The sequence below is a fragment of the Lolium perenne genome, chromosome 6 (assembly GCF_019359855.2).
Source record: "Lolium perenne isolate Kyuss_39 chromosome 6, Kyuss_2.0, whole genome shotgun sequence".
Taxonomy (NCBI): Eukaryota; Viridiplantae; Streptophyta; class Magnoliopsida; order Poales; family Poaceae; genus Lolium; species Lolium perenne.
The window spans coordinates 92,079,108-92,092,097 of record NC_067249.2 but is presented as its reverse complement, the minus strand read 5'-3'; the positions used below and the strand labels follow the sequence as shown (position 1 = coordinate 92,092,097).

The 12,990-nt window shown below is 44.3% G+C and overlaps 1 protein-coding gene across 2 annotated transcripts; it reads right to left on the bottom strand.

The window, feature by feature from the left end:
* Positions 1 to 713: 713 nt before the first annotated feature.
* LOC127320949 (uncharacterized) lies at positions 714 to 8,774 on the bottom strand. Of its 2 annotated transcripts, XM_051350012.1 has the most exons (9): positions 8,281 to 8,773; positions 7,770 to 8,100; positions 7,523 to 7,600; positions 7,216 to 7,281; positions 6,077 to 6,142; positions 5,501 to 5,578; positions 2,280 to 2,327; positions 1,911 to 1,955; positions 714 to 1,381 (listed from the first exon to the last, which is right to left on the bottom strand). In XM_051350012.1, exons 1-9 carry the CDS (start codon positions 8,571 to 8,573, stop codon positions 1,226 to 1,228), a joined length of 1,161 nt encoding a protein of 386 aa, XP_051205972.1. In that variant the 5' UTR covers positions 8,574 to 8,773; the 3' UTR covers positions 714 to 1,225. The 2 variants fall into 2 exon arrangements, with proteins under 2 accessions (XP_051205972.1, XP_051205973.1); XM_051350013.1 differs by lacking the exon at positions 6,077 to 6,142 and having other exon boundaries at positions 8,281 to 8,774.
* Between the last annotated feature and the right edge of the window lie 4,216 nt (positions 8,775 to 12,990).

Sequence of the window (12,990 nt, the reverse complement as noted above, 5' to 3'; positions counted from 1 at the left end):
GAATATGAATTTGGATCACAATACAACACCTTCATTAACCAATCACCGTTCAGTTTCTTTTGCATCAAATGCCCCCGTTCAGTTTTTTGTGGGTTAAATGGGAAGAAGATAAAAACAGCTTTGTGGAGAGATCGGTAATTGGAAGAGGAGACGATGGGTTAGCACGGAGAGGATTAAAATCATACGCATGTCTATGTAAAAAAGAAGATAAAAATACTTGTTGGTTAGTAAGACTTAATGACCCTTTTATTGCTAAGTTGGGGGAGTTTCTCTAAAAAAGAATCAGGATTATATCTAGAGATTTTGGTGAGGTGGCAGGTTGATGATATGGCATACTGGCATGCTTGCATGTTGAGAGAAATCACCTAGTGGGGGCTCCTATTTAGATATAAAAAAGAATCAGGATTATATTTAGAGATTTTGGTGAGGTGGCAGGTCGATGATGTGGCATGCTTGCATGTTGAGAGAAATCACCTAGTGGGAGCTCCTATTTAGATATAAAAGATTATAGATTAGGTGTGCTTGTATTCCATGAAAATGCATCCTAGCACAGTTATCAACGCTTGGCCCAACGAATCACACACAAACATGTGGTGGGAGCATTGGTGCTTAGGTGCACCAAATTCCCTTCTAGCCTTTCATCTAAAGATTATGTCTTACTGAAATACAAATGTTTCATTAAAAAAGAAGAGCCGCGCAAATTGGAAGTGTGATTAATCTCGACAAATGCAGTAATAAAACAGAAATACACATTTTACAGCCAGTGATCATGACCATTCCCGATACGGCTACCACGCATGTATGCACAACATATAATAAGCCTTGCAAATTAAGGTGACGCTATCTGATGAACACTAGCAAAGCTAGTAGCTCTACCGTCTGTCGTCTGACGCATTTTCTCCTCTGCATCCAAATTGACCAATCTCTAATATTCAACCAGATCGATCACACACACTAACAGTTATATACTCTGTTAGACCGATGATTCACTACCCCAAGCTAGTGCATGTACAACGCATGTACATGCACGAATGCGTGCATGCATAGCATCAAGAGGAACCAGCCTTAAACATCTTTTCAGCAGGATGGCTGCTCTTGATGTTATGCTACAATTCATGCACGCATATGACTATCATTTAACAGGTACAGGTATATATCTCGGTTCTCCAAGTCACCCGACCGACACCTTGCTGCTTCCACAACCATGATCGATTGCTCCGTGCATCTAGCGGCCGAATCCCATCCCAAAAGGCGGCGCCGCCGTCCAGTAATCCGCAGGACCGGCGTCCGCGCCAAAGTCCAGCGTGCAGCTCACCGGGACAAGGCACAGCCCCCTACTCTTCAGATCCTTCTTTGCTTCCTCACCACTGCAGCTTACATCCTGAATGTGTCATAGCAAATTGTCAATTAGCAGCCAGGAACCGGATAGAGATTTGGTGCACATGGGCACCAGTGATCTCGTTTTTAAAATAAATTAAAAATCATATTTTTGAGTTTCAAAAAATTCTGGAAAAAATATCTGCATATAGCCAATAATGTATCTCACAAACGTGTAAAATATCAATTTCAAATACTTTATATTTTAAGCTACACAAAAAAGACAAAAGTGCAGATCTGAGTAGTCATTTTCAAATCTACAAAAACATGTCAGATTTGTTATTTTTGTCTAGCTCAAAGTAAAAAGAATTTTGGGTTGAGATTTTTCATGATTGTGAGATGTATCACTAACAATCTACAGAATTATTTTTCAGATTTTTTGATAACTAATAAATATTTTTAATTTTTTTTAAAAGTAGCGAGAGCACTGGAGCTCGGGAGTCAAAAGCACTTTTCGCCAGGAACCCATGTATTTCAACATTCTAGAACCATACATGCATAATTAAACGAGGATATGATCGAGCGATGCGTACCTGGTCAGGGTGTCCTCTCTTCCTCGAGGCTTTGTCATGTAACAGCTGCTTGTAAGTAAGTAAATTGCTAATTAACCACCTCAAAAGGCATCACTGTAGTATTAGGGAACAAAAGCTATATAGCAGGTAGCTTTGCTGTGAAATAGTTAAAGGTGTAAAGCTAGCGACAAGTACTGGCCCCTGCATGATTAACTTTTCCGGATGCTTTTATGGGCCAATTAAAGCAAGGCTTTTTAGACGAACTAAAGCCCCCCTTTGGGAAGAAAAGGATCATCGATCTTTTGTGCTTTATTACTTGGTGATCAGTTGGGTATAGATCCCATAAAAGAAAGCATGTTTAGTCAGAAGCAAATGAGTAGTTAACTATACCTGGCCAGGCTCTTCTGGAAATATGTTGTTCCTTTCTCCCTGTTGCGCCTGTAAATTATAAGGACGGTTTTAAGGGAATCAGCCACCTTTTTATCGATAGGAATATATATTGGTTGGTCAGGCATAAAGCTTATGTCTGTACTTTAATCGAAAGATCTCACAAAGATATGATGCTTTGTATAAATATCATTTTGCGTAGGCTTTTCTAATGTGCTTGCTCTGCCATTAGCAGATAATTAATGTAGTCTAATCAACTCTGCAGTCTTGCAGAGTCGGTGCATGTGTCAATTCATGCATGGATCAGAACTTCAGAAGAATAATATAGTGACCCCAATGCGTAGTTGATTAATGTAAAACTGAAGGTTAGTTAAGTGAGGCCAATGATAGTTAGGATCTCTAAAGCTGTCAAGCATGCATGCATGATGTAAGCTTAACTAAGCTGGTCGGTATATATATGTATGTAAGTACGTACTGTGTAACCCGCCATTGAGGTACGTATGAAGAAAATATATGTGCTACCATATAGCTAGAGCTGCCAAGAACATAGATACAACAAGTGTGTACCACTGTACAAGTTGAGATCCGGACAAATGTATGGATGCCAAATGGTAGTTGACAACGTACGACGTACCCACTTTCAGCACCAATCGCTTGTTTTATATGTTGGGCAGAAATCTGGGATGGATCTACACATTGTACCGAGGTGGATACAAACTGGGATATATACTTGATGGTGGAAAAAGCAGCTTGCACAGACCAAAAAAAGAACTCGGTGATGATAAACCCGCGATTAGGGTGAGACGCTGTGGCGAAAACCTAGAGCGCCATGGCATCCTAGTCAAACTGCAAGCCAAACAGGCAGCGTAGCGACCCAGCTACGATATCGCAAATGACAATGTTGAGAGATAGCTTTCTCCCATGTTGACCGAGGTACAGCCTTATTTACCAGATAGAGACAGAGGGCTGGGCCGGGGCAAAGATGCGTTGCGATGTGATGTGCGCATGAAGGCGCGCAGATACGATGAGCCATGATGATCACCTGCAGCTGCAGGCAGCAGCTAGCTAACGTCGGGAATTGTGCCACACGCAGGGGGCGTGCTGCCTGGGCCGGGCAGCTACCCTTCAGCGTACTAGTACGTCCAAGCTCGCGCAACTTTGAGTCGAGCTCCAGAGAGTTAGCTCGGCTGGTACCAAAATTTCAGCGAGCTCAGGCAACTTTGAGTTAAAGGTCGAGCTGTAAATTTTGGTTAATACTTAGCTTGTGCTGATCCCGAGTCGATTTTAGCTTAGATCAAGGAGCATAACTCCAGCCTCTGCATCCAAAGGATGCACACAGCTTTCTTCTTTATTAAATTATTCGCAATGCCTTACAAGAGGAATACAAAGATCAACTCGAAGCCACCTTCCTAGCGACAACTCGCTATACCTACGATGAAGGGGGACCATGAACAAGGCCATACTCCCTGACGGTACACCAACACACATCATCCAAGAAGCAAAACCCTGAGGGTGCGCTCCAAGCGAGATCAACGCATTGACCATGCCAGGCCCGCCGTAGATGTCACCATAACACCAAACAGCTTCACCATCCTGCACGCGTCCAACAATCCTCGCCCGTCTTCAATACCCCGCAGCTCCACGCCGCTGAGAAACATCGACGATAACGTGGTAGATGAACACCACTCCACCAAAAACCACCTCCATCTAGCCACTACTCCAAAAACGATGCCTCAGGAGGTAACACGACGCAGGGTGCGCCGTCATCGTCCAATCCTGGCTGGATCTAGGGTTTCCCCCGGAGCAGCACGAGTGAGTACCCGCAGACTGCGACGACGATGCCTTCAAGAAGGAAGCGACGCTTAACGCCGCCACCGCCCGCCAATCATGGCACGGTTTTCACCGACAGCCGCAAGTACCCTACTCGGCGAGAGCGAATGGAGAGGCCAGCAAAGATGATGCCTTCGCAAGGGAACGACGCCAATAGCCGCCGCCATCATCTGCCAAGAACGAAGTCAAGGCTCGGTGTTCACCGGTGGCCCCTTCGCCGCTAACTCGCCGTCGACTAGATCTTCATCACCGGGGTAGAGGGATCTCGTGATCCGCCACCCCAGTAACCAGCCGACCTCCTCCGGCGAAGAAGAAGGCCGCCTCCACCTTCGAACCCGAGGATGCTGCCCCGGGCGTCCTCGTACCGCGGGAGAATCCGAAGATCACCCCCTCGCACCGGCGAGAAGCGGAGGGGATGGCGCTCCATCCCACCACCAGCTGCCACCAGTGTGCCGCCGCCGGGAGGCAGGGGAGGCTGCAGCACATAGGCCACTGTCGCCCCTCCATCCTCCGACCGCCGCCGCCCCGCCATCACACGGGAGGCCGGAAGTCCACCGCCGCCGCCCCACCATCACGGGAGGCAGGAAGCCGCCGCCGCTGTTTCGAGGGGAGGACCCAGCCGCCGTCCCCACCGCGCCATGAGGGAAGCCCGCCGCCGCCGCCACACCCCGCGGCCTTTGCCCGGCGGCGCCGCCAGCGGCGGCGGCGGGAGGAACTAGGGTTTCTGGGTTTCTGGGTGCGGGCTATGTATATGAAAAACAGTAAATCTTCAAGCTAGCTTCGAGCTATGAAAAACAATTAAATCTTCAATATTTCTTGTATATAGAAGGAAGAAAACTCACATCCAAAGTAAACTATTATATTTGCTCAATTAAATTTCATCGAAAGTAGAAGGAACAAATCCATCCACATCATATAAAGTAATTAATTATCATATTTTAATATATACATAACTATTGCATACAATTATACTCTTTTAGGCTATCGATCGAGCTTAATCAAGCGGGCTAGTGTTGGCTCAAGGTCGATTTATGATCAAGCTATAAAAGACTCATACTTGCTCGTTTATTTTTGAGGCAATCTCAAGTCCAACTAAAAGACGAGCCGATCTTGAGTTCTTTGCAGCCCTATGGACAACTAGGGGTGGATACGAACCAAACGAACCTGAATCGAAGCCGAAATGACCGAGACCGAACACCTAACCAATTGATTGAGGAACCGATGCCTTGGTTACAACAATTATTGCTATTGATCGATCGTTGCTTGATTTCCGACAACCGAAATTTCCTAGCACCGAACTGATCAGTTCGTTGGAACCGAACGCCCAACAGAGCACCCGTAGCACAATCGAGATAAGTTGAGCAGGAGAGAATACTAGGAACTACGGTACTCACAGTGGCTTCGTGCTGCTGCTTGGACATGGAGCCCCCGCTTCCATTGCCGCCGCCGAGCTGGTATGGTGAGCTCAAACCCTGCGTGTACACAGGAAATTTATAAATTCAAACTGGAAACTTATACTACTACCTAGGAAAAGAAACCTGCTGTATATGGATCGAGGCTAAGAAACAGTGTGCCCAGGAAGCATATTTGTCCCTTTTCCAATAGACATGCACACTGTTGCCAAAGAGATTTGCAAGGTCGCAGAGGACCAGCAGCATGCATGCATGCAATGCGGAGGCACGCACGCAGCTTTTTCAAGCACGCAAACATTATGTATCTGCCTCTTTTTGTTTCACTTGCACATGTGTAGTTAGCTCGTCGGTGCACAGCGATGGAGCTATCTCCGAAAAGCATCAAAACGAACAAGGAAAAAAATGCTTGGGAGCACATAAACCTGGCGGTATACTTTATGTGTTGATGGATGGATGTATTGCTTGGGAGCTAAAAAACCTGGTGGTATGGGCACGCGTGCTGCGTGAAGCCATGGAAGAGAGAGAGAAAGAGAGTGAGAGTCAGTGAGAGAGACCGACCTCAATTTGACCGTGTAGGAATCTGATGTACCCAATGGCTTCAAGGAGTACAGACGCTGTGTCAGTCTGCCACAAAAGAGAGGTTAGCCCATGTCAGGATCTCTTTTTTGTATTTTTCTCTGGGACAATAGATCTTCTTTTTACTCGGATACTATTTTGTATAGTATCATCACAGCTAGCTAGAAACAAGCGACACCACCCCATTGCATATTTCCATTTGAAAAATATTGTGAAATCTTTGGATGCAGAGCACTGGAGAATTTCTCTTTCATTATTCAACAAAACCAATTATAATACTTCTACCTGATACGTTTGTGTGATGTAGTTAACCTAATGATGTGTCGTATGATGCAGAGACCGGTAGTAATACAAAGCACAAGCTTCTGTTACAAATATTTCACAACGACTATGCAAAAGACCTTCTTGTCATTTTGATTATGAATAGGAGGCCAAACACAAGGCCAAAATTTATATCTATAGTCTAGTACTCAATTCCCTAGAATTGATTGATTTTCAATATTCTCTAAAAAGTAAAAAACACTACATTTTTTTTGTACTGAAATGGTTTTCTTAGGCCCGTCTGGTACCGAAAATTTTAATTTTAGATTTAATCTTATCAAACTCTCCTTGTCATTTTAAAAAAGAGGAGGCCAAACACAAGACCAAAATTTATATTATGGGTTCATGGTATATAAAATGCTAAAATGGCACGCCTCTTAATATGGGCCCGAGACATGTTTCTATCTTAGTACAACATGGTCTAATCATTCTATGCACAATTAACAACAGATCTGAGGAGGGCCAAAATGGCATTGCAATCAACTACACATTATGGGATCATATCATATAATAATATTGTTCTGTCAGTCGCCTTTCTAAATGGTTCCTTCTCTTGGATTGGCCATCTATTCATGGACAAGGAAGAATCCATTAGCTGCCCTTATACCATGTTGTAATTGTTCTATCATGAGTAACTTCAGCATACCAATACATTGTTTATACTACTCTGTTCGTCAAAATAAGTACGTCCAGGTGCTAATTTTAACTCATTCATCAATGATAGTTATAGATAAGGGGTAGCTAGAGTGTACTAATATGGTGAAACTTGTAGACCTGAAGAGGATGTTGATGATATATACCTTCCCAAATGGGGAGACAAGCTGGTGAAGGGCAGTTATTCTATCCCCTAGCTTCTCCTTTCTCACCTGAGCAAAAGACCAAGCAAAAGATACTGAGAATGTCATCATCCCAACGACAGCCTATCTCATCTTCTCTCTCACTCCACAATGATTCCATGCCTGTCCATTTCAGCATGCATGTATATGCTTCAAAGCTAGCTTGCTCAGGGCGGGTGGCCCATGCTCATTGAGAGAGTAGATAGAGATAGAGATAGAGAGAGAGAGAGAGAGAGAGAGAGAGAGAGAGAGAGAGAGAGAGAGAGAGTACCTTAACAATAGATTGTGCTGGAGAGGGTTCTTGGGTCCTAGCCTTCTTGAAAGCTGTTCCAGATGCTGTGCTGAGACACTAGGGGAAACACAAAAGGATCCAACAAAGTTAATAAGCTTTCATTTCCACAAACTTAACTAATCATTAGCAATTTTTTTACCAGTGTACTATTTCTATGTAGTGAAACTTGCATTCATAATTCGGATTAATTCACCTCAATTTCAGGCTTGAGCTAGCAAAATGATACCTCACGTGGAGAACTGTGGTTTGAGAACTCAAACATGCTGCTTCCGAGGGAGGTGGTGGAGGTGATGGAGGAAGACCTAGGGGAGGAAGCTTGCTGCTGCAGGGTGTTGTGGTGCTGCTGGACACCTCTGGCCCACGGAGGTGGAGATGACATTGCCAATTGGATCTCATCACAAGCTTGGCTTCTCCCATGGCTAACTGTGGCCCTGTAGCTGTAGCCGGCGCTACTCCGATCTTCTGCTTCTTCCCCGGCAGTAGGAAACAGCGCCTGGCCTTCCCAGTTCTTGTACCTCTCTTCACTATTAGCCAATCCACCACTGCCACCGGGTGACCTATAAACAATCCATACACAGGGTTAACTGAAATTTTGCGTTTGCATGCAGTACTTAATTTAGAAAAAATACATAAAAATGAATAAAATACCATAGATGGCGTATTAAGTCACCAATATCAAGAACACAGCACTGTGATCAGAGAGAGAGAGAGAGATACATAGATAGAGAGTTACATACATGACGAGATGACTCCATGGATCCTGGAGCTGCTGACCTTGGTTGCTACTGCTGCTGTCATGCCAAGGTGCAGTGCTAGTCGTAGGCAGTGGATAGTGATTCGACAGAAGCAAAGAAGAGAAAGAACTGATATGGGAGGAGGAGGAGGAGGAGGCGGCGGTGGTGGAGGGCAAGAGAATAGAAGGATTGTGCTGCTCAAAGGGGGGCCTGAAATTATTCACGCTCCACCATCCATGGCCTTCACCCATCTCCCCCACTAGTGGTGATGATTTGTGGATGAGTCCCCTATCCATATTCCCTGATATGCTAGCACCAAGCAACACCAAGCTCCCACTCACCTCAGTACCTCTCTCTGGCTTTTGAACCCTCTCCAGGATTCTCTACTCCTTGAGGTCAACCTTTAGAGAGAGGAGAAAGCTTGTGCCCCTTTGGAGAAGAGAGAGAATCTCATGGCACTAGAAGAGGAGAGCTAGACTTAGTGGAATGGAAGAAGCTTGAAATAAGTCATTTGTTTTATTTTGCCTCTACTCACTGTCCACCTTTACTTGTTTTCTTTTTCGGGCCGCTTTTTTTCTGCTCCCTCCTTTCTTCTAATTTACTACTTTTGCTTTGGTGAAGAAATGGGTCAGGGAAAGTTGTACTGTTCCATCCAGGCTTTAAGAGTGGTCATACTAAAGGACGTGTTTACAATTTTTTGGGAAAGATGCAGTAACTTTTTCACTTTGGCTGGAGGGGTACTCTTTTATGAGGCAAAATCCAAAATGGCCGCGATACCTCAATTAAGTTGAGAGGGGATTGCAAGCCATAATTTACGAGATGGGTTCATTTTGCCTCCGAAATGGCTCATATTTAGTACTTCTCTCCGTCTACAATTTTTGTCTTGGTTTTAGGGTGTGTTTAGAATTTTAGATTTCAATCAAAACATACCCTACCAATTTTTTTGGCAATGAGTAATGACCAAAAGACTGGTTGTTATTTTGATAGTTGCCAACATTTTGGCTTGTCAATGTTGCACTATCAACTTTAGTTCATTTTTTTATCCAACGTTACCTAATTTGTGGGCAAGGAATAGCTCAACCAAAATATTGGCTTGTTAAAACTTTGGTAGAGCAATCTTGGACACAAACACATCCCACTTTTAATTCAAATTTGAACTAAAACGGCGACAATAATTATGACATTGAGGAATATTATCTTGCTCCAAACACAATGAATCTGCAGCAAGCAAAACTCTAAGCATTTTTGCCAATATAATGCCCACAAGGGGCTTAAAAAGAAGGAGCATTCAGTGAAATATGGGGTTCCATCGTGGTAAGAGCATCTCTAGTAGATATTCCATCCAGGTGAAAACTGGAAAATGACCATCAATATGCGGTACCAGGCCGAAATAAAGTCCCGAACAGATACGGTAAATACGCGGTAGCTGATTTTTTTTTCATGGTTTAAAATAGCGGGCTATAGCCTATGGCGGCGGCAATCTCAGAATCTACGAAAGGCTATAACCGGGCTATAGCGCAACTAAAGCCATATAACGATTTTGCTAAATATTAAAAAGAATCAAAAATTGTCACCAAATATTCATATGTATATAAATAATTCACACGTGAATTACATATTAACATGATCACATTAGGGATACGAATAACCAGGACATAGTTACATCCACATTTACATCATTAAGTAGCATTAAGTCAGCATATAATTATGTCAAATATTACATAAAAAAGGAAGCTACAAAAACATGTAGCAAGAAGTTCTGGGACCAAAATTTTGGCTAAACAGACACAAGCTACGGCGGTAGTGTCCACCGGTGCTTCCTTCGCGCCACCGACCAAGACACAAGCTCGGATGAAGCATGAACAAATGGTAGGGTGCCAACTGTGGTGACGGCGGGAATGGTCCTCCATCTTCGGTTTTCTCCACAATGTTTCAATAATATATCGTCTATCCTATGCTATCTCGTCTTTATTTGCTTTTGTGTCAAACATTGTTTCTATCTTGAACTATGTGTGTTTTAATTTTAGATTTATGTGATGCACACGTCTTAAACCATGATCTTGATCAATACCGTGATTTACGGTATACCATATGTCGCGCCGAAACAGATCCCGCATAACTGTAGCGCATATATTATGCGGTACTACTATACGGGATCTCTGTTCCGCCGCAATACTTTTCACGCACAAAATTTCCGATGCGGTTAAACCTATTCGTTATGATACACGATTCGCCCGGATGAGGTATCCGCTAGAGATGCTCTAAGCCACACCTATCCAGTTGGGATTAGCTTCCCTTACAGGAAACGAACATCAGGATGCATCATTATATCAGTGTGTATTACTTATTTATATTTGAGATCTCACTTATGTTTATTTTTTGATATCCTTGAAGATTTAAGTGTGATATATCATCTCATATATAGTTAGTTTCACATATTTGTGTCAGGCTCATATTTGATATCATCCTTGAAGCATGACAGTTCAAGTGTGTACATTTTGAAACTGAATTTAAATTAAAGTTGTTATGTACACAAATGGTTAAATTGAAGTTGATGCACTTTTAGTCCTAGCTTTGGTTAGGGTTTATCCCTAAAACCCTTTTTTTATTGGTCATGTTTTTACCGTCCCTGGTCCCTGCTAGAGATGCTCGAAGATAACCACATGGCGTGTTGTACTTCCGTGTGGAATCACGGATTGCTATAGGACACATCAACCTTGTAAGAAAAAATGCACCTTTTGAAGTTAACTTATGACAATACTTATTCACTCTAATCATGTGGGGAAAACTACATGCAGATGTAGCTATAATAAAATGAGCTGATGAATCTTTTTGTCCATCTTTTTTGTCGCCCAATGCTAATCCCCTGTCGGCGCGAGCTAATGATGACTAGCTAGTCTAATTCTATCTTCAACCCTATATGAATAGACTACTGTGCGATCACGTCCTGGTGTCGTCAGTATGAAGTCATAAATGTTGGAGATCCTCTGTTCCCCGAGCGTCGTGGAGAGGAATATTTTGTGGAGCGAATGGCAATATCTTGACCACCATTGCCGTGGTATATGCATGAATGCATCACAGCCGTTCTGAACGTTTGATTCTGTCTGTTACCAGCTGATTCGATTTTATCCATGAGGCACACAAGCACACCGCCACTGCACCTAAGCTAGCTTACAGATGTGAAAAGCAGCGTGTAGAAAAGGAGGGCCGGAGTGATAAAAGGAAAGAAAGGGAAACTGCAAGCGCTGAAAAGCCTGATCGTCGACCTCTCTCTCTCAGCAGAGATCCAGCTTCCCCGGCCGTGTAGCATGGGCACGGCTCCATGATCAGAGAGAGAGAGAGACACACACACTCACGTACACACAGAGTCGCGCTGTTGGGAAGATCTGATGGGTCATGCAGATGCAGGCAAGCACGCGGGGCGGGGAGATGCGGCAGTGGCACCACTACCGCGATCTACCGGCGAAGAATTCGACATCGGAAGTGTATGATGCGACGCAACCAGAGGACGGGCGTGTTCCCGGCGGTTGGCGGCGCGTGCGTGCGAGAGGGCAATACGTAGTTCCCGCGCGCGCAGGGCTCGCTCGATTGGTCGATCGTGGTGGGGACGACGACCCGAAACGATCGAATCTCCATCGTTGTCAGTGCCGGCGGGGCGTACTAGCTAGCAGCGGCCGCATGCGTGTTCTCTTGGATCAGGAGACGGAGACTGAACTTGCTCGCTTCAGGTTTGGAGCGTCGTCGTCAAAGGGGAGGTTAGAGTGGCCCGACAACGCGTGCTCGCCGCCATGATGGATAATCGGCTATGCGGACCGACGGAGATGGAACTAGTCGCCAGCCGTATGAGAGAAAGAGACCACGCGCTTTAGACCTTCCACCACCAACGTCTATCGACCTGCACTCTCACCACGATGAAAGTACGTTCAGCATACTACAGAGTGGGATAGATATGAATTCCAATGGAATTCTACAGAGTGAAACGTAAAAGAAAATCAAACAAAGCACAAGAGGATAAATCAAGATTTCACCACATGGATTGTTAATTTTCGTGAAATTGGCCGCAAAATAACGTTTGTCATCATCAGGCCCAACCCAGTGCATTTGTGCAGCTGCACAGGCCCTTGAAAGTTTTAGGCCTCGGACCATGTACATGTAACATGTGTAATATACGAAATCGCTAAAAAAAGGCCGACCTTCGCGAAGGGAAGATAACTCGCTCCGCATGTGACAAGTGGCGCGCTGTGGTGTCAGAAAATCCCTGGGAGGTAGTCTCCCTGCTCGCCACGTGTCGCAAGGGGAAACAAGGTGGGGACGAGGGAGGAGAGAGAAGAGCTGAGTTGTGTCAGTTTTTCCCTTTTTTCATATATTCGTTTTTTCAAAATGAAATATCTTGAGAACCGTAAGTCCAAATGACGAACCGTTTTCACTTTTGAGATCCTCTCGTCGAGATCTTCAAAACTAGATCCCATGTTAATAGGTTTCGAGATACTTTTTTTTCGTACTTCCTATACTACTATGGTTGTATTCGTGTTCTGTATCTAACTGTACTCGTGCATGAACTGATAATTATTTATGTTTTGAAGGTATTTAGTGCATTTTTCCCTTTACTCGTGTGAGCAACTGTACATGTACTCGTTCGTATGCGCGATTGTACCTGTCTTATGTGGACGACTGTATCTGTACTCGCTCGTGTAGCCGACTGTACTTACTCGT